Source organism: Oncorhynchus clarkii, chromosome 21 (genome assembly GCF_045791955.1).
Source record: "Oncorhynchus clarkii lewisi isolate Uvic-CL-2024 chromosome 21, UVic_Ocla_1.0, whole genome shotgun sequence".
Taxonomy (NCBI): domain Eukaryota; kingdom Metazoa; phylum Chordata; class Actinopteri; order Salmoniformes; family Salmonidae; genus Oncorhynchus; species Oncorhynchus clarkii.
The window spans coordinates 5,287,748-5,309,662 of NC_092167.1; the positions used below are offsets into that span (position 1 = coordinate 5,287,748).

Here is a 21,915-nt window from a genome sequence, read left to right on the forward strand (position 1 = left end):
AATATGAAAGTGTGTGTGGTGTGTACAGTAAATCACCAAACCTTTATATGTGTGTGTCCCAGGCTGGTGAGGCCTCCCAGACAGAGACGGTGTCGGAGGAGAATAAGTCTCTGATCTGGACGCTGCTGAAGCAGGTCAGGCCTGGGATGGACCTGTCTAAAGTGGTCCTGCCCACCTTCATCCTGGAGCCACGCTCCTTCCTGGACAAGCTGTCCGACTACTACTACCATGCTGACTTCCTCTCTGAGTAAGTACTGCTACCATGCTGACTTCCTCTCTGAATAAGTACTGCTACCATGCCGACTTCCTCTCTGAGTAAGTACTGCTACCATGCTGACTTCCTCTCTGAGTCAGTACTACTACCATGCTGACTTCCTCTCTGAGTCAGTACTACTACCATGCTGACTTCCTCTCTGAGTCAGAACTACTACCATGCTGACTTCCTCTCTGAGTCAGTACTACTACCATGCTGACTTCCTCTCTGAGTCAGTACTACTACCATGCTGACTTCCTCTCTGAGTAAGTACTGCTACCATTCTGACTTCCTCTCTGAGTCAGAACTACTACCATGCTGACTTCCTCTCTGAGTCAGTACTGCTACCATGCTGACTTCCTCTCTGAGTCGTGCTTCTACACCTGCATTGCTTGCTGTTTGGGGTTTTAGGCTGGGTTTCTGTACAGCACTTTGAGATATCAGCTGATGTAAAAAAGGGCTTTATAAATTGATTTGATTTGATACTACCAAGCTGACCAATCAAAGGTCTTATATAGTAGGACAGTACTACCAAGCTGACCAATCAAAGGTCTTATATAGTAGGACAGTACAGTCAGACCTGCCAAAGATACAGAGAAATATTCAAAGATGTATCTTTAACCTGATTTAGGTCCTCATTGTGATTTGTTGTTGATCATTTCCAGGGCAGCTGTGGAGGAGAATGCCTACAACAGGATGAAGAAAGTAGTGAAGTGGTATATCTCTGGATTCTACAAAAAGCCACAGGTGATTAGAACATTCACTTAAAATCACAGTTTCAGCAGGGTCATGTTCATTAGGAGAACAGTGGAAAACATTTTTCTAAAAAAGAAACGTAAGTGTTTCTTACTGGATAGGACCTGGTAGTCCCTCTATTTCAGTCCACTTCTTCTGTTAGGTGCCTAATGAACACCACTCTGTTCTGGATGTGACCAGATGTCCCTCGGTATCTCTACCATTCAGCGGACGTATCTAAAGCTCAGTTTTTCCTCCTTCTGAAAACCAGGGCCTGAAGAAGCCATATAACCCCATCATCGGTGAGACCTACCGCTGCATGTGGCTCCATAGCAAGACCAACAGCAAGACATTCTACATTTCTGAACAGGTAACAGAGCCAGGAGGGGAGATTGCTCCCTAGTATGTGATTGTCTGATTGGGGTTTTTAATCTGACATTTGAGCAATTGATTCACGTTGTAGTTATTAGTATGTAAATTATGGATGTGTGGGGGAGTGGATGGATGGATGGACGGGTTGGTGGATGGATGGACGGATGGATGGATGGACGGGTTGGTGGACGGATGGATGGACGGATGGATGGATGGATGGATGGATGGATGGACGGATGGATGGACGGATGGACGGGTTGGTGGATGGATGGACGGATGGATGGACGGGTTGGTGGATGGATGGACGGATGGATGGATGGATCGACGGGTTGGTGGGTGGATGGGCGGATGGATGGATGGATGGATGGACGGGTTGGTGGATGGATGGATGGACGGGTTGTTGGATGGACGGGTTGGTGGATGGATGGGCGGATGGATGGATGGATGGATGGACGGGTTGGTGGATGGATGGATGGACGGGTTGGTGGATGGATGGATGGATGGATCGACGGGTTGGTGGGTGGATGGACGGATGGATGGATGGGTTGGTGGATGGATGGGTTGTTGGATTGATGGATGAAAGAAGGAATGTGATAGGTTCTCAGAAGGTCTAGACTCTACAACATGACATCTTCTGTTAGACTGGCTATGATCAGGGCTAGCTTCCAGTACCTGTCCTCCTGACCTTAGACCAATCACCTTCTCTCCCTGTCAGGTGTCCCATCATCCTCCAGTGTCAGCGTTCTACGTCAGTAACAGGAAGGACGGCTTCTGTCTCAGCGGAAGCATCCTGGCCAAGTCCAAGTTCTACGGTACAACACACACTCATGTACACACACACACACACACACACACACACACACACACACACACACACCTACCAAACAGAAAATGCGTATAGATAGATACGTCGGGCCTGTCTAGTTAACAGTGGGAAGTGAATATTTGGTAACACATTTCTGCTGAAAAATAATAATAATAATAATAATTTTAAAGGCACACCCAACAAATGTTATATCTGTGTTAACACCCTTTCCTGGGTGTTGTCATGACGATGTGTCTCTTTGCAGGAAACTCCTTGTCGGCCATTTTGGACGGAGAGGCTCGGCTCACCTTTCTCAACAGAGGAGAAGACTACGTCATGAACATGCCCTACGCCCACTGCAAAGGTCTGACCTCTTACTGACTGGAGTCTTACTGTGAAAGCAACACACATTGCATTAAGGTCTGACCTCTTACTGACTGGAGTCTTACTGTGAAAGCATCACACATTGCATTAAGGTCTGACCTCTTACTGACTGGAGTCTTACTGTGAAAGCAACACACATTGCATTAAGGTCTGACCTCTTACTGACTGGAGTCTTACTGTGAAAGCAACACACATTGCATTAAGGTCTGACCTCTTACTGACTGGAGTCTTACTGTGAAAGCAACACACATTGCATTAAGGTCTGACCTCTTACTGACTGGAGTCTTACTGTGAAAGCAACACACATTGCATTAAGGTCTGACCTCTTACTGACTGGAGTCTTACTGTGAAAGCAACACACATTGCATTAAGGTCTGACCTCTTACTGACTGGAGTCTTACTGTGAAAGCAACCCACATTGCATTAAGGTCTGACCTTTTACTGACTGGAGTCTTACTGTGAAAGCAACACACATTGTATTAAGGTCTGACCTCTTACTGACTGGAGTCTTACTGTGAAAGCAACACACATTGCATTAAGGTCTGACCTCTTTTACTGACTGGAGTCTTACTGTGAAAGCAACACACATTGCATTAAGGTCTGACCTCTTACTGACTGGAGTCTTACTGTGAAAGCATCACACATTGCATTAAGGTCTGACCTCTTACTGACTGGAGTCTTACTGTGAAAGCAACACACATTGCATTAAGGTCTGACATCTTACTGACTGGAGTCTTACTGTGAAAGCATCACACATTGCATTAAGGTCTGACCTCTTACTGACTGGAGTCTTGCTGTGAAAGCAACACACATTACATTAAGGTCTGACCTCTTACTGACTGGAGTCTTACTGTGAAAGCATCACACATTGCATTAAGGTCTGATCTCTTGCTGACTGGAGTCTTACTGTGAAAGCAACACACATTGCATTAAGGTCTGACCTCTTACTGACTGGAGTCTTACTGTGAAAGCAACACACATTGCATTAAGGTCTGACCTCTTACTGACTGGAGTCTTACTGTGAAAGCAACACACATTGCATTAAGGTCTGACCTCTTACTGACTGGAGTCTTGCTGTGAAAGCAACACACATTGGATTAAGGTCTGACCTCTTACTGACTGGAGTCTTACTGTGAAAGCAACACACATTACATTAAGGTCTGACCTCTTACTGACTGGAGTCTTACTGTGAAAGCAACACACATTGCATTAAGGTCTGACCTCTTACTGACTGGAGTCTTACTGTGAAAGCAACACACATTACATTAAGGTCTGACCTCTTACTGACTGGAGTCTTACTGTGAAAGCAACACACATTGCATTAAGGTCTGACCTCTTACTGACTGGAGTCTTACTGTGAAAGCAACACACATTACATTAAGGTCTGACCTCTTACTGACTGGAGTCTTACTGTGAAAGCAACACACATTGCATTAAGGTCTGACCTTTTACTGACTGGAGTCTTGCTGTGAAAGCAACACACATTACATTAAGGTCTGACCTCTTACTGACTGGAGTCTTACTGTGAAAGCAACACACATTACATTAAGGTCTGACCTCTTACTGACTGGAGTCTTACTGTGAAAGCATCACACATTGCATTAAGGTCTGACCTCTTACTGACTGGAGTCTTACTGTGAAAGCAACACACATTGCATTAAGGTCTGACCTCTTACTGACTGGAGTCTTACTGTGAAAGCAACACACATTACATTAAGGTCTGACCTCTTACTGACTGGAGTCTTACTGTGAAAGCAACACACATTGCATTAAGGTCTGACCTCTTACTGACTGGAGTCTTGCTGTGAAAGCAACACACATTACATTAAGGTCTGACCTCTTACTGACTGGAGTCTTACTGTGAAAGCAACACACATTGCATTAAGGTCTGACCTCTTACTGACTGGAGTCTTACTGTGAAAGCAACACACATTGCATTAAGGTCTGACCTCTTACTGACTGGAGTCTTACCGTGAAAGCAACACACATTGCATTAAGGTCTGACCTCTTACTGACTGGAGTCTTACTGTGAAAGCATCACACATTGCATTAAGGTCTGACCTCTTACTGACTGGAGTCTTACTGTGAAAGCATCACACATTGCATTAAGGTCTGACCTCTTGCTGACTGGAGTCTTACTGTGAAAGCATCACACATTACGTTCATACCCTTAGAATTATATATGCCCACCTAATGTTCATTGCAAGCTTGCCAGGGTTGGGCTCAATTCAAATTGAAGTCAGTCTATTCAGGAAGTAACTAAAATTACAATTCCATAATTAAAAGAGTCCATCTATTTTTAATGACTTCTTAATAATCTGAAAAGGAGAAGCTGTTTATGTCAGAAGTATTAAACATTTTGGATTTTAAATTTAAATCACTTCCTGAATTGACTTTCTTGAGCCCAACCCTGAAGCAACACGTCCCTTTCTTCTACATAGGAAGTAGATTCAACATGTCTCTAGTCATACAGACTGACTGGAAAGTCTGTAATACTGGAAATATACTTCACTACTAACTGAATCAGTCCTGATTCACACACTACCAGGGTTGGGGTCAATACCATTTCACCTCAGTCGATATGAAAAGAACGGGGAACATTGGAATCAGAATTTCAGTTTACTTCCTGAATGGAATTCATTTAAATGGAATAAACCCTCACACTGCACACTACTGTAGTGTATACTAACTATCCTCCCTCTGTAGGGTACCATCTCTACTATAGTGTATACTAACTATCCTCCCTCTAGGCTACCATCTCTACTGTAGTGTATACTAACTATCCTCCCTCTGTAGGGTACCATCTCTACTATAGTGTATACTAACTATCCTCCCTCTGTAGGGCACCATCTCTACTATAGTGTATACTAACTATCCTCCCTCTAGGCTACCATCTCTACTGTAGTGTATACTAACTATCCTCCCTCTGTAGGGTACCATCTCTACTATAGTGTATACTAACTATCCTCCCTCTGTAGGGTACCATCTCTACTATAGTGTATACTAACTACTAGGGTACCATCTCTACTGTAGTGTATACTAACTATCCTCCCTCTGTAGGGCACCATCTCTACTGTAGTGTATAGTAACTATCCTCCCTCTGTAGGGCACCATCTCTACTGTAGTGTATACTAACTATCCTCCCTCTGTAGGGCACCATCTCTACTGTAGTGTATACTAACCATCCTCCCTCTAGGCTACCATCTCTACTGTAGTGTATACTAACTATCCTCCCTCTGTAGGGCACCATCTCTACTGTAGTGTATACTAACTATCCTCCCTCTGTAGGGTACCATCTCTACTGTAGTGTATACTAACTATCCTCCCTCTGTAGGGCACCATCTCTACTGTAGTGTATATTAACTATCCTCCCTCTGTAGGGCACCATCTCTACTGTAGTGTATAGTAACTATCCTCCCTCTGTAGGGCACCATCTCTACTGTAGTGTATAGTAACTATCCTCCCTCTGTAGGGCACCATCTCTACTATAGTGTATACTAACTATCCTCCCTCTGTAGGGCACCATCTCTACTGTAGTGTTTACTAACTATCCTCCCTCTGTAGGGCACCGTCTCTACTATAGTGTATACTAACTATCCTCCCTCTAGGGTACCATCTCTACTGTAGTGTATAGTAACTATCCTCCCTCTGTAGGGTACCATCTCTACTGTAGTGTATACTAACTATCCTCCCTCTGTAGGGCACCATCTCTACTGTAGTGTATACTAACTATCCTCCCTCTGTAGGGTACCATCTCTACTGTAGTGTATACTAACTATCCTCCCTCTGTAGGGCACCATCTCTACTGTAGTGTATACTAACGATCCTCCCTCTGTAGGGCACCATCTCTACTGTAGTGTATATTAACTATCCTCCCTCTGTAGGGCACCATCTCTACTGTAGTGTATAGTAACTATCCTCCCTCTGTAGGGCACCATCTCTACTGTAGTGTATATTAACTATCCTCCCTCTGTAGGGCACCATCTCTACTGTAGTGTATATTAACTATCCTCCCTCTGTAGGGCACCATCTCTACTGTAGTGTATACTAACTATCCTCCCTCTGTAGGGCACCATCTCTACTGTAGTGTATATTAACTATCCTCCCTCTGTAGGGCACCATCTCTACTGTAGTGTATATTAACTATCCTCCCTCTGTAGGGCACCATCTCTACTGTAGTGTATATTAACTATCCTCCCTCTGTAGGGCACCATCTCTACTGTAGTGTATAGTAACTATCCTCCCTCTGTAGGGCACCATCTCTACTGTAGTGTATATTAACTATCCTCCCTCTGTAGGGCACCATCTCTACTGTAGTGTATATTAACTATCCTCCCTCTGTAGGGCACCATCTCTACTGTAGTGTATACTAACTATCCTCCCTCTGTAGGGCACCATCTCTACTGTAGTGTATATTAACTATCCTCCCTCTGTAGGGCACCATCTCTACTGTAGTGTATATTAACTATCCTCCCTCTGTAGGGCACCATCTCTACTGTAGTGTATATTAACTATCCTCCCTCTGTAGGGCACCATCTCTACTGTAGTGTATATTAACTATCCTCCCTCTGTAGGGCACCATCTCTACTGTAGTGTATATTAACTATCCTCCCTCTGTAGGGCACCATCTCTACTGTAGTGTATATTAACTATCCTCCCTCTGTAGGGCACCATCTCTACTGTAGTGTATATTAACTATCCTCCCTCTGTAGGGCACCATCTCTACTGTAGTGTATATTAACTATCCTCCCTCTGTAGGGCACCATCTCTACTGTAGTGTATAGTAACTATCCTCCCTCTCTCAGGCATCCTGTATGGCACCATGACTCTGGAGCTGGCTGGCCAGATCACCATTGCCTGTGAGAAGACAGGATACAGTGCCCAGCTCGAGTTCAAACTCAAGGTAGGAGGAAATAACTTGTTCTCTATCCTCAATCATTTGGCTTTTAGTCTTTAATGAACAAAAGCTTCAAACTGCATTAGGCAGTTTTAGTCCTAGAAACTCTAATGAAGCTGTAGATGGGAGGGAGGGGGGGACAACCCTCATCTTGGAGAGCTACAGGACCCACCTCCAGGCTTTGGCTCCAGCCCCAATGGAGCACAACTGATTCTGCTAATTAGCTGCTCAACAGGACCACCTGAATCAGGTGTTTTAAAGTGGGGTTGGAACAAAAGCCTGCATACCCAGTACCTATCCAAGAGGAGGGTTGCCTGACCCACCCCTGTGCTGCATCTTGAACTTCAAAACACCAATGTGATGAATCCTCCTTTCTGGAACACTTTATTTTACAGCCTTCTACTTACCAGGTAATACTTAGATAGTACTTGTTGAAGTGGTAGCTACCTAGAGTAATAGTATAGTTAGATTAGTAGCTATATATACAGTTGTTTCTTTTGAGATACAAGCATCAATATGTCCCATTTGGTACCAGGTAGTTACCAAGACGGTTGGATTCTCTGAGGTCATTACCAGAAATGATCCATTGGTGCCATGTAACATGGTTACCATGTCTCCACTTTGATGCCATGTAAATAGCAGGTAAGAACCAGGTTAAACAGGGCTGTAACATAAAGCGCCACCCTCCCCCTCTCTTTTCAGCCGTTCTTGGGTAACAATGACAGTGTGAACCAGGTCTCTGGAAAGATCAAGCTGGGGAAGGAGGTGCTGGCTACGCTGGAGGGACACTGGGTAAGTTCATTATGTCTCCAGCAGAAGGAAAACTGACAAACAGTTTGGGACTAGAAATGCTTATTTTTGTTTTCCGTTGAAAACGTTGAAAACGTTGGTGCCCTAATGAACACGACCCTACACTTCTCTTTAATAACCTCCTTGGGCTAGGTGGGGTGCTGTGACCCACCTCGACAACATCCGGTGAAATTGCAGAGCGCGAAATTCAAAATACAAAAATCGTAATATTAAACATTCATGAAAATACAAGTGTCTTACATTATTTAACATCTTAACTTCTTGTTAATCCAACCGCTTTGTCAGATTTCAAAAAGGCTTTACGGCAAAAGCATACCATGCGATTATCTGAGGACAGCGCCCCGCGTACAAAAGCATTTAAAACATTTTCCAAACCAGCAGAGGCGCCACAAAAGTCAGAAATAGCGATAAAATAAATCACTTGCCTTTGAAGATCTTCCTCTGTTTGCAATCCGAACATTTACACAACAAATGGTCGTTTTGTTCGATAAAGTCCTTCTTTATATCCCAAAAAAGTCTGTTTAGTTGGCGATTTTGATTCAGTAATCCACCCGTTCCACTCGTTCAACATGCATACAAAGGAATCCAAAAAGTGACCAATTAACTTCGTCCAAACAAGTCAAACAACGTTTCAAATCAATCCTCAGGTACCCTAATATGTAAAGAAACGATAACATTTAAGACGGAATGTAATATGTTCAATACCGGAGATAAATAACAGAGTGCTCAACCTCATCCACGCGTCACAAGACTACAGTCCAAATGAGAGCCACCTTGAAAAACTTCAATTACTAACTCATTTTTCAAAAAACAAGCCGGAAACCCTTTCTAAAGACTGTTGACATCTAGTGGAAGCCATAGGAACTGCAATCTGGGAGGAATTCCTTTGAATGTCCCATAGACAAGCATTTGAATGGGTGGTGACCTCAAAAAAAAGAAATTCAGATGGATTCTCCTCGGGTTTTCACCTCCCATATCAGTTCTGTTATACTCACAGACATTATTTTAACAGTCTTTGAAACTTCAGAGTGTTTTCTATCAAATGCTACCAGCTATGCATATCCCAGCTTCTGGGCCTGAGTAACAGGCAGTTTACTTTGGGCACGTCAGTCATCCGAACTTCCGAACACTGCCCCCTAGCCCACATGCGTTGAATTAGTTTTTAAAGGTTTCAAAGTATGCAAAGTTATTTTCCACCCCAAAGGTCAAACTGACTTTAATTATGTCAGGAGACCTGACCTTGATGAAGTTTTAATGGAGGCCACCGAACGAACACGCACTTTCACCTACCTGCTTAATGCATCCAAACTGTATGTAGATTTAAGTCACCAATTAAATGTAAAATGGGTTGTTTTCTGCACCAATGGCCAGAGACACTGTTTAATACGTGCTGAGACTGTTTGTTTGTCAGGGTGACAGGCTGCGTACACAGTATATCATAATATCTGTTAGTTTGTCAGGGTGACAGGCTGCGTACACAGTATGTCATAATATCTGTTAGTTTGTCATGGTGACAGGCTGCGTACACAGTATATCATAATATCTGTTAGTTTGTCATGGTGACAGGCTGCGTACACAGTATATCATAATATCTGTTAGTTTGTCATAGTGACAGCCTGCGTACACAGTATATCATAATATCTGTTAGTTTGTCATGGTGACAGGCTGCATACACAGTATATCATAATATCTGTTAGTTTGTCATGGTGACAGGCTGCGTACACAGTACATCATAATATCTGTTAGTTTGTCATGGTGACAGGCTGCGTACACAGTATATCATAATATCTGTTAGTTTGTCATGGTGACAGGCTGCGTACACAGTATATCATAATATCTGTTAGTTTGTCATGGTGACAGGCTGCGTACACAGTATATCATAATATCTGTTAGTTTGTCATGGTGACAGGCTGCGTACACAGTATATCATAATATCTGTTAGTTTGTCAGGGTGACAGGCTGCGTACACAGTATATCATAATATCTGTTAGTTTGTCAGGGTGACAGGCTGCGTACACAGTATATCATAATATCTGTTAGTTTGTCATGGTGACAGGCTGCGTACACAGTATATCATAATATCTGTTAGTTTGTCATGGTGACAGGCTGCGTACACAGTATATCATAATATCTGTTAGTTTGTCAGGATGACAGGCTGCGTACACAGTACATCATAATATCTGTTAGTTTGTCAGGGTGACAGGCTGCGTACACAGTACATCATAATATCTGTTAGTTTGTCATGGTGACAAGCTGCGTACACAGTATATCATAATATCTGTTAGTTTGTCAGGGTGACAGGCTGCGTACACAGTATATCATAATATCTGTTAGTTTGTCATGGTGACAGGCTGCGTACACAGTACATCATAATATCTGTTAGTTTGTCATGGTGACAGGCTGCGTACACAGTATATCATAATATCTGTTCGTTTGTCAGGGTGACAGGCTGCGTCCACAGTATATCATAATATCTGTTAGTTTGTCAGGGTGACAGGCTGCGTACACAGTATATCATAATATCTGTTAGTTTGTCAGGGTGACAGGCTGCGTACACAGTATGTCATAATATCTGTTAGTTTGTCAGGGTGACAGGCTGCGTACACAGTATATCATAATATCTGTTAGTTTGTCAGGGTGACAGGCTGCGTACACAGTATATCATAATCATTATCTTTTGTTATTTGGGTTTCTGCTGGATCCAGCTGGTTTTTACTGTGTTCTCAAGCTGGGCCTCAGACAGACAGACAGACAGACAGGCAGGCAGACAGACAGACAGGCAGACAGACAGGCAGGCAGACAGGCAGGCAGGCAGACAGACACGGACTGACAGACAGGCACAGACTGACAGATGACAGACAGGCATAGACTGACAGATGACAGACAGGCATAGACTGACAGATGACAGACAGGCACAGACTGACAGACAGGCACAGACAGGCACGGACTGACAGACGACAGACAGGCACAGACGACAGACAGGCACCGCCTGACAGACGACAGACAGGCACAGACTAACAGGCACGGACTGACAAACGGCAGACAAGACTGACAGGCAGACAGGCACGGACTGACAGACGACAGGCACGGACTGACAGGCAGACAGGCACGGACTGACAGGCAGACAGGCACGGACTGACAGACGACAGGCACGGACTGACAGGCAGACAGGCACGGACTGACAGGCAGACATGCACGGACTGACAGACGACAGGTACGGACGGGCTGACAGACAGACAGGCACGGACTGACAGACAGCCAGCCAGACACGGACTGACAGACAGACAGCCAGACACAGACTGACAGCCAGACACGGACTGACAGACAGACAGATAAATGTTAGAACCAACAACTCCCCTGCATAACCATCACCTCAATCATTCTATCTCACACTTCCCCTGGCTTTCTGGGTAATTACCCTGGCCAGTTCTATGCCATTAGTGTCATCGGGTTCTGGGGAATAACAACTGTGTGTGTTCGTGTGTCTGTGTGTCAGTGCGTGTGTGTCCTCAGATCGGTCAATGCAGCTCTCTCAGCCTGTTTAGGAGGACAGTCTGAGTTAGCTAGCTGTACCTAAACATCACTACCACTGCCTCCATCCCATAATAGTAGTAGTAGTAGGTCACTACTTTTTTTTAATTTAATTTTTTTTTTAATTTTTTTTTTTACATTTTTACCCCTTTTTCTACCCAATTTCGTGGTATCCAATTGTTGTAGTAGCTACTATCTTGTCTCATCGCTACAACTCCCGTACGGGCTCGGGAGAGACGAAGGTTGAATGTCATGCGTCCTCCGATACACAACCCAACCAGCCATACTGCTTCTTAACACAGTGCTCATCCAACCCGGAAGCCAGCCGCACCAATGTGTCGGAGGAAACACCGTGCACCTGGCAACCTTGGCTAGCGCGCACTGCGCCCGGCCCGCCACAGGAGTCGCTGGTGCGCGATGAGACAAGGACATCCCTACCGACCAAGCCTTCCCTAACCAGGACGACGCTAGGCCAATTGTGCGTCGCCCCACGGACCTCCCGGTGGGCGCGAACCCAGGGACTCTGATGGCACAGCTGGCGCTGCAGTACAGCGCCCTTAACCACTGCGCCACCCGGGAGGCTTAGTTCACTACTTTTGACCAGGGCACATAGCCAGGTTGTTTTGGGAAGTCAGATGGGGGTCGGTCTAACTGTGTTAACTGGGTCTTCCTGTGTGTCTGGCTCCTCCAGGACAGTGAAATCTTCATCAACGATAAGAAGACCGGGGTGGTGGATACGTTTTGGAACCCCACTGCAGAGCTGCGTCAGAGCAGGCTGACACGCTGCACCGTGCCTCCTGAGGACCAGGGAGACTATGAGTCTGAGAGGTATGAAGAGACAGACAGACTCTTTTCTTTCACTCCTCCTCTTTATTCCTCCTCTCTTGACTCATCATCTCATTCCTTCCCCTCGTTGACTCTTTATTCCTCCTCTCTTGACTCATCATCTCATTCCTTCCCCTCGTTGACTCTATTCCTCCTCCCTCCTCTATTCACCATCTCATTCCTTCCCCTCGTTGACTCTATTCCTCCTCCCTCCTCTATTCACCATCTCATTCCTTCCCCTCGTTGACTCATTCCTCCTCCCTCCCCTCATCATCTCATTCCTTCCCCTCGTTGACTCTTTATTCCTCCTCCCTCCCCTCATCATCTCATTCCTTCCCCTCGTTGATTCCTCCTCCCTCCCCTCATCATCTCATTCCTTCCCCTCGTTGACTCTATTCCTCCTCCCTCCTCTATTCATCATCTCATTCCTTCCCCTCGTTGACTCTTTATTCCTCCTCCCTCCCCTCATCATCTCATTCCTTCCCCTCGTTGACTCTTTATTCCTCCTCCCTCCCCTCATCATCTCATTCCTTCCCCTCGTTGACTCTTTATTCCTCCTCCCTCCCCTCATCATCTCATTCCTTCCCCTCGTTGACTCTTTATTCCTCCTCCCTCCCCTCATCATCTCATTCCTTCCCCTCGTTGACTCTTTATTCCTCCTCCCTCCCCTCATCATCTCATTCCTTCCCCTCGTTGACTCTTTATTCCTCCTCCCTCCCCTCATCATCTCATTCCTTCCCCTCGTTGACTCTTTATTCCTCCTCCCTCCCCTCATCATCTCATTCCTTCCCCTCGTTGACTCTTTATTCCTCCTCCCTCCCCTCATCATCTCATTCCTTCCCCTCGTTGACTCTTTATTCCTCCTCCCTCCCCTCATCATCTCATTCCTTCCCCTCGTTGACTCTTTATTCCTCCTCCCTCCCCTCATCATCTCATTCCTTCCCCTCGTTGACTCTTTATTCCTCCTCCCTCCCCTCATCATCTCATTCCTTCCCCTCGTTGACTCTTTATTCCTCCTCCCTCCCCTCATCATCTCATTCCTTCCCCTCGTTGACTCTTTATTCCTCCTCCCTCCCCTCATCATCTCATTCCTTCCCCTCGTTGACTCTTTATTCCTCCTCCCTCCCCTCATCTCATTCATTCCCCTCGTTGACTCTCCTCTCCTCTATTCAACATCTCATTCCTTATATATATATATCTACAGTGCCTTGCGAAAGTATTCGGCCCCCTTGAACTTTGCGACCTTTTGCCACATTTCAGGCTTCAAACATAAAGATATAAAACTGTATTTTTTTGTGAAGAATCAACAACAAGTGGAACACAATCATGAAGTGGAACGACATTTATTGGATATTTCAAACTTTTTTAACAAATCAAAAACTGAAAAATTGGGCGTGCAAAATTATTCAGCCCCCTTAAGTTAATACTTTGTAGCGCCACCTTTTGCTGCGATTACAGCTGTAAGTCGCTTGGGGTATGTCTCTATCAGTTTTGCACATCGAGAGACTGACATTTTTTCCCATTCCTCCTTGCAAAACAGCTCGAGCTCAGTGAGGTTGGATGGAGAGCATTTGTGAACAGCAGTTTTCAGTTCTTTCCACAGATTCTCGATTGGATTCAGGTCTGGACTTTGACTTGGCCATTCTAACACCTGGATATGTTTATTTTTGAACCATTCCATTGTAGATTTTGCTTTATGTTTTGGATCATTGTCTTGTTGGAAGACAAATCTCCGTCCCAGTCTCAGGTCTTTTGCAGACTCCATCAGGTTTTCTTCCAGAATGGTCCTGTATTTGGCTCCATCCATCTTCCCATCAATTTTAACCATCTTCCCTGTCCCTGCTGAAGAAAAGCAGGCCCAAACCATGATGCTGCCACCACCATGTTTAACAGTGGGGATGGTGTGTTCAGCTGTGTTGCTTTTACGCCAAACATAACGTTTTGCATTGTTGCCAAAAAGTTTCATTTTGGTTTCATCTGACCAGAGCACCTTCTTCCACATGTTTGGTGTGTCTCCCAGGTGGCTTGTGGCAAACTTGAAACAACACTTTTTATGGATATCTTTAAGAAATGGCTTTCTTCTTGCCACTCTTCCGTAAAGGCCAGATTTGTGCAATATACGACTGATTGTTGACCTATTGACAGAGTCTCCCACCTCAGCTGTAGATCTCTGCAGTTCATCCAGAGTGATCATGGGCCTCTTGGCTGCATCTCTGATCAGTCTTCTCCTTGTATGAGCTGAAAGTTTAGAGGGACGGCCAGGTCTTGGTAGATTTGCAGTGGTCTGATACTCCTTCCATTTCAATATTATCACTTGCACAGTGCTCCTTGGGATGTTTAAAGCTTGGGAAATCTTTTTGTATCCAAATCCGGCTTTAAACTTCTTCACAACAGTATCTCGGACCTGCCTGGTGTGTTCCTTGTTCTTCATGATGCTCTCTGCGCTTTTAACGAACCTCTGAGACTATCACAGTGCAGGTGCATTTATACGGAGACTTGATTACACACAGGTGGATTGTATTTATCATCATTAGTCATTTAGGTCAACATTGGATCATTCAGAGATCCTCACTGAACTTCTGGAGAGAGTTTGCTGCACTGAAAGTAAAGGGGCTGAATAATTTTGCACGCCCAATTTTTCAGTTTTTGATTTGTTAAAAAAGTTTGAAATATCCAATAAATGTCGTTCCACTTCATGATTGTGTCCCACTTGTTGTTGATTCTTCACAAAAAAATACAGTTTTATATCTTTATGTTTGAAGCCTGAAATGTGGCAAAAGGTCGCAAAGTTCAAGGGGGCCGAATACTTTCGCAAGGCACTGTATATCTCTCTCTCTATATATATATCTCTAAATCTCTCTCTAAATAAAAATATCTTCCTCTCTCTCTATCTCCCCCTCTCTCTCTCTCTCTCCCTCTGTCTCTCCCTCCGTCCTCCCAGGTTATGGCAGCATGTAACGAGGGCCATCAACAACAAGGACCAGACAGAGGCCACCAATGAGAAGTTTATCCTGGAGGAGGCTCAGAGGAAGTCAACCCGCGAGCGCAAGGCCAAGTGTGAGGACTGGGCGCCCGGGCTCTTTGAACAGGACCCCGTCACCGGAGAGTGGCATTACAGATATGCCGAGTGAGTTTCTTATCTCTAATTCACGCACTCTATTCCCCACAGGGCTCTGGTCTAAAGTAGTGCACTATATAGGGAATAGGGTACCATTTGGTACGTGACCCGTTAGTTGAAGTTGAGTAGAAGTTACAGTTCTAGGATCAGCTTATCTCCCTCATATTTGTATGTTAGCCATGAGTTGGTGAAATGTGAGACTGACCTTCGATGCCTGTCTGGGAGCTTGATATATTAAAGGAGAGGAGCCATCTAGTGGAGATGTTATGTAACTAAATTCTCTATTGACAGGCAGAGCCAGGAATAACTTGAGGTTATTTTTAACGTTTATAGAGATGTTAGACTGTATTAGTTTGCCAATGCTTCCATTACTATGACGACCAAGAAGTAGCATCAAAACCTTGTATGTAATGTATGTCAAGTCTCTGCATCTGAACTGACCCCAGAGCTGATCAACAGGAGGATTGTGACACCTAATGGATGGACCTGGTGTTACAACAACATGTTGGCATAACATTACCAACAGACTGTAATATCTGCTTATGTAATGTTCTCTGTGTGTGTGTGTGTGTGTGTGTGTGTGTGTGTGTGTGTCCGCAGCACCCGGCCGTGGGATCCGCTGAATGATATGATTCAGTTTGAGAAAGACGGCTGGATCCAGACTAAAGTGCGGCACCGCACCCCTATGGTACGTTCTGCCAGTGTAATTAGTCTCAGTAACCAGGGCCCCAGGAGGGATGGCAATTGCAAGTGCCAGGTAGGTTGGCCAACCGAACAGCGCTCCCTGAGTTGTTTTTATACTTTTTTACTCCACCTCCTCCACTTCAGTTTGTCACCAGCCACCACTGCAGCTTGCTCTAAAAGTCTTCTCCAGCTCCATTCACAACCATCGCCTGCGGCTGCTTCTGTTCCGTGTGGGCCACGCCGCCCAGCCTGTTGTCTCGTACAGCCATTTTGTTTTGACTGTTTCCCCACCACCTACCGCCATGTTGGTTGTTGTCATTTTTTAGATGATTTCTGGATCATTCTGTTTTCCTTTTTAAGAAGGCTGGTTGTTGATGTCTCCGAGCGCTTTAAGTGCTTTAATAGGTGCTTGGTTGGTTAGTTCATTTGGTTAATTTTAGTTGCAACTGACTGTGTTGTTGGTTGTTTTGGAGTTTCACTGGATGTGGCCGATTGGCACGCTCGCATGCCTCATATTACTGTGCTACCGATTAGCATGTGATGCAAGTGTTATTGTGTGTGTGTGTGTGTGCGTGTGTGTGTGTGTGTGCGTGCGTGTGTTTGTGTCTGTGTTATGTTCCTAATTGCAGCTATTTACGTAGTTTCTGTGTGTTCGTTCGTAGGTGTACAAGCGTGTGTGTGCGGTGCGTGAGTGTTTTTGTGTAGGTATCTTTGGTTTTGTCGTCTTCTCTGTGGTGTGTGTGTTGATTTGGTGGCTGGTGTGTGTGGCTCTGTGTTGATGTGTGTGTCCTTGGTGTGTGTAGGTGACAGGGCCCAAAAGAAAGCACAAGCACAGTGACAAGCCCAAGAAACCTGAGAGTGGCTGCTCCTCCCCAGAACCTGACCGCCAGGACTCCTCCGGCAGCGAGCGTACGTCTCACACACACACACACACACACACACACACACACACACACACACACACACACACACATACCAACAATATTACAATACCACTCACATTAATATACATACAATCCCAATGCTGCAACACAACGACCTCATACACACTCATACACCCATACACATACACACTCATACACCCCCACCCACACTCATACACCACCCACACACACTCATACACCCCTCACACGCGCACACATACACTCATACACCCCCACACACATACACTCCCCCCACATATACACACTCATACACCCCCCCCCACATATACACTCATACACCCCCCCCCACATATACACACTCATACACCCCCCCACATATACACACTCATACACCCCCCCACATATACACACACTCATACACCCAATACATATACACACTCATACACCCCAACAGCGCAATGGTGTGGGCGTACCCCAACAGCACAATGGTGTGGGCGTATACCAGTCATAAAAAAATAGTCAATAGAGAGAGTAGACCGCTGATTGGTCAGCTCATCCCCATCAGGAGTATGACATCATATTCTGAGGAAATGGAAAGCAATAGCATGTCTGTTTGAGATGCAAGTTGGAGGTTTTCAAAGTGGTTTTTTTCCCTACAATACGACTATAGGACGAGTCAACAACATTATTTGGGTATAAGTTAACATAAAATGTACTTTTAAAAGTGACATTTTCACTGGACATTTACTTTAACATGTGTTATTGACTCTTTGTTACAGCTGATTGTTGCTGTTTGTGTATTTCAGGACACAAAAGCAAGCACAGTAGCCGGTTAAGGAAAAAGGGCCCAGACCTTAGTGAACTTCAAAGTGCCATTGATTCTATAAAGAAGACACAGGAGAACATTTACAAGTGAGGGTCGTTCAAACATGAGACATTGAGTGTGTGTGCGTGTGGTCTTTGAGTGAGTGAGGATTCAATTGTTCCCAACTTATGCATTGTGAGTTTGTGGTTGTGCATATAATTCCTGTGACTGAGCCCTCGCTGACTCTGTCTGCGTGTGTGCGTCTACATCTCCAGGAGCATCGGTGTGCTGCGCTCCCGAACGACAGTGGGCCAGGCGGCAGCAGAGGGTGGATTCCTGCAGCAGCGCGACTACGCCATCATCATCCTCCTCATCCTCCTTCAGGTCTTCATCAACTTCCTGTTCAAGTAGCAGCCGACAGACTGACAGAGAGAGAGACAGATGGAGTTAGAGAGAGAGACCGATGGAGAGAGAGAGACAGGACTGATGGGGGGGTTTGTCCAGGTTAAGGAGGAGAAACAGTCTGGAAGTGAATGAACTTCAAGAGCACCCAGTAGCTCTGCCTCAACCCTCTCTCTCTCTCTCTCTCTCTACTGAGTTGACCCTGCTCCACTGTCCTCAGACGGGCCACCATTGTCACACACACGTCTCCAAAGCAAGCATTCCTGAAAGAGGCTCCTCAAAAAAAACTGAAATTGTTTTTAATTTCTATTTATTTGTACCTGTTTAAAGATCCATGTATTTTTAAAGGGGGAGTGGCACCGGCCAGGACTGAAGGGAAGTTGAGGTCAGCGTTCGGCCTTAGCCGGCGTCATGATGTCGTGAACTGGGCCTTGGAGAAGGGATTGACATCTGGTGGCCATTTTTTATTTTGCTAACGGACACCGCTCCTTGCATTTCACCCGCCTCCCCAACGACAGGGAACATTTTACACTGAGACTTTTGAAGAAAAATTACTTTCATTCAATTATTTTTTTTAAAGACTGTTCATTTGTTTTGTTTGTTTGGTGTGTCCTTTGTGAGTAGAACCTCTTGTTCAAAAATATACGAGAAGGGAGAAGAACAGTTTTAAGCGGTCCAATATATGTGACGTTCTTTTGAAGCTTTGACGAGGCTCGAGTTTCCTAGCTTGACGGTGAATCGACAAACAAAAGAAGGTCATTGTAATCAATCGATTTGAATCGTTCCACTCAAATTTGTAGACCAGGTCAATTGTATAAACTAGATGCTTGACATGAATTGTTGCTGTGTGGTTAACATGTACGGTAGGATGAATGTTCAGCTGATCACTTGCCCGATAGTGTGTAAACATCACGATGACACCTAGTAGACAGTAGAGTCCCCAGTGGGGAGGCTGTTCATAGACTTTTGTACAGTAGTAACTCAACATTGTCAGCCAGTCAGAAATCAACTAGATGAAGTGAAAATCTGCCAGATGCAGTGTTTCAGGTGTAGTATAGGCCGTCAGTCCACTTCCTGTGTACATAGCTAACGGACTGACTCACTCATAGCAGTTGTGTTCTTTCCTAAAGAGACGTTCTTTCACACAGACAAGACCCTCTGTGGAACAAGCCAGTCTGGCATTATCAATACCCCATTACCTCGGTGTCTCTGTGGGCTGCCCACTCTGTGTGTGTCTGTGGTCATCGCCTCGTCACTGTCGTCCACTCATCCAAACCAGACGTTTAGAATGTGGTCACAAGAAAATTACACCCGTGCCTTCTAGAGTGGGGGGTTTGGGGGGTGGGGCTAATGGGGGGGATAGGGATTGAGAGGGGTGGGGCTGAGAGTTTGGGGGGTGGGTGGAAGTTTGAGGCTTAATGGGGAGGTTAGAGGTGGGACTGGGGTTTTGGGGGGGCGCTAATGGAGGTTAGGGATGGGGTGAGGATGGGGGTTTGGTGGGTGGATGGATGTTTGGGGCTAACGGGGGGGGGGTAGTGGTTGGGAGGGGTGGGGACAGTGAGAGAGTAGGTAGGTGTACAGTAGAAGTGTAAGGGCGAGCAATAGCCAGTGTTTTGGAGTGGTCGTGCCATATCAAGCCTTAGAGAAGAGTCCTGCTTGGCCCCTCCCAGCGTTGCTGTGGTTACCCTGCCGTGGGAATTCTGGAAGCTGATTCCTGCCACTTGGAGAGAGGAGGTTATCTCTCCAAATTATCTCTCCATATTTCCTCTCTTTCCTTCTTTCTCTCCCTCTCTATCTCTTCACAAGGCACCAAAACCAGGGGAACAACATGGCTCCTCTTCCTTGTCATTGTTCATTGCGTTGTATTATAATGAAAATCACTTTCTGTTTTTTGTTTTCTATGTGGCACATTTTTGCTTGCTCCATTCTTTTGTTTTTCCTCACTTTTCAGTGTTGATTTATACAGACGATACCGCTGATATGATTCTGTTCCATGTCGTTTTGCGGTCACCCCTCGATGACTTGAGTTCATTGTCAAATTACCTGTTTTGCATCCCAAATGGCACCCTATTCCCAAAATAATGCCCTACTTTTGACCAGAGCCCTAAAATACATGTAGTGTACCATATAGAAAATAGGGTGCTATTTGGGACCTACCCCTGGACTCTCTGCATCCGGACACCCCTGGTCTCTCTGCATTCGGACACCCCTGGTCTCTCTGTACCAGGACACCGCTGGTCTCTCTGTACCAGGACACCGCTGGTCTCTCTGTACCAGGACATCCCTGGTCTCTCTGAACCAGGACACTCCTGGTCTCTCTGTACCAGGACACCGCTGGTCTCTCTGTACCAGGACATCCCTGGTGTCTCTGTACCAGGACATCCCTGGTCTCTCTGTACCAGGACACCGCTGGTCTCTCTGTACCAGGACATCCCTGGTGTCTCTGTACCAGGACACCGCTGGTCTCTCTGTACCAGGACATCCCTGGTCTCTCTGGTATGTATTTGTATGACAATAACACCTTCCGGAAAGTTATGTTGCCACATCCCCAAATAAAATCAAAATTACGTCTTTATTGTCTTGTCTGTATGGGGCCAATCAACTATATAACCTCTAGTCAGTGAACTATGTTGCCGGTCAGCTATAAAGACACACTTTGGTGAACTAATTTGAGGGATGATATGTTTAAGCAATAAGGCACGGGGTGTGTTGTATATGGCCAAAGTAACACGGCTAAGGGCTCGAACCACCCAGTTTATAATCTGTAATAGACCATGTACTGTAGTCTGTGAACCTGATGAAGTAGTGTTGTGGTAACAGATCCCAACAGGGACAAAACATAATGACCTATTACAACTCTAGGATCGCTGTTGGACAAAGAGTGGGAGGGAGGATGACTGAGATAATGATTGTGAGAACAGAAAATGTATTTTTAGTTTTTATTACTGTGTTTGATCTGCTTCTGTTTCCTTGCTGTGTTATTTTCGCCTGGAAGCCAAATGGGGTATCCATCCGCCAAATGGGGTATCCATCCGCCAAATGGGATATCCATCCGCCAAATGGGGTATCCATCCGCCAAATGGGATATATCCATCCTCTGTAGACAGGAGTTCTGTGGAAACTGCTAGAACACCTTTCTGGATTGCCATGTAACAGATGGCTGTCGTCACTAGAGGGCACAGTTAAAACTGCTCAGACCATTGGCATTGCCTGGCATAACCCACCTCTAGACATGTATTCATCATTGCGTTTGCCTGAGATGATTATAGGTCAGACACAACTTCAACAACTATTCACTCAGGTCCAAGTGTATTTACGTGTATTTAACCTTCATTTTAACAGAGTCATACTGAGTCCATGGTCTCTTTTACAGATAAGACCTGAATTACAGAAAATACACACATCAATAT

The 21,915-nt window shown here is 45.2% G+C and overlaps 1 protein-coding gene across 2 annotated transcripts in view; it reads left to right on the forward strand.

The window, feature by feature from the left end:
- Nucleotides 1-18,953, forward strand: part of LOC139379662 (oxysterol-binding protein-related protein 8-like) — a 126,754-nt gene extending 107,801 nt beyond the window's left edge. For both annotated transcript variants that reach the window (XM_071122485.1, XM_071122486.1), the window contains 13 exons: nucleotides 63-247; nucleotides 919-1,000; nucleotides 1,260-1,358; nucleotides 2,076-2,172; nucleotides 2,431-2,529; nucleotides 7,355-7,452; nucleotides 8,149-8,238; nucleotides 12,479-12,615; nucleotides 15,554-15,739; nucleotides 16,331-16,418; nucleotides 17,218-17,323; nucleotides 18,105-18,210; nucleotides 18,379-18,953. In XM_071122485.1, coding sequence (XP_070978586.1) covers nucleotides 63-247; nucleotides 919-1,000; nucleotides 1,260-1,358; nucleotides 2,076-2,172; nucleotides 2,431-2,529; nucleotides 7,355-7,452; nucleotides 8,149-8,238; nucleotides 12,479-12,615; nucleotides 15,554-15,739; nucleotides 16,331-16,418; nucleotides 17,218-17,323; nucleotides 18,105-18,210; nucleotides 18,379-18,514 — 1,509 coding nt within the window. In that variant the 3' untranslated portion in view covers nucleotides 18,515-18,953. The remainder of the gene's footprint in view (nucleotides 1-62; nucleotides 248-918; nucleotides 1,001-1,259; nucleotides 1,359-2,075; nucleotides 2,173-2,430; nucleotides 2,530-7,354; nucleotides 7,453-8,148; nucleotides 8,239-12,478; nucleotides 12,616-15,553; nucleotides 15,740-16,330; nucleotides 16,419-17,217; nucleotides 17,324-18,104; nucleotides 18,211-18,378) is intronic.
- The last annotated feature ends 2,962 nt before the right edge of the window (nucleotides 18,954-21,915 follow it).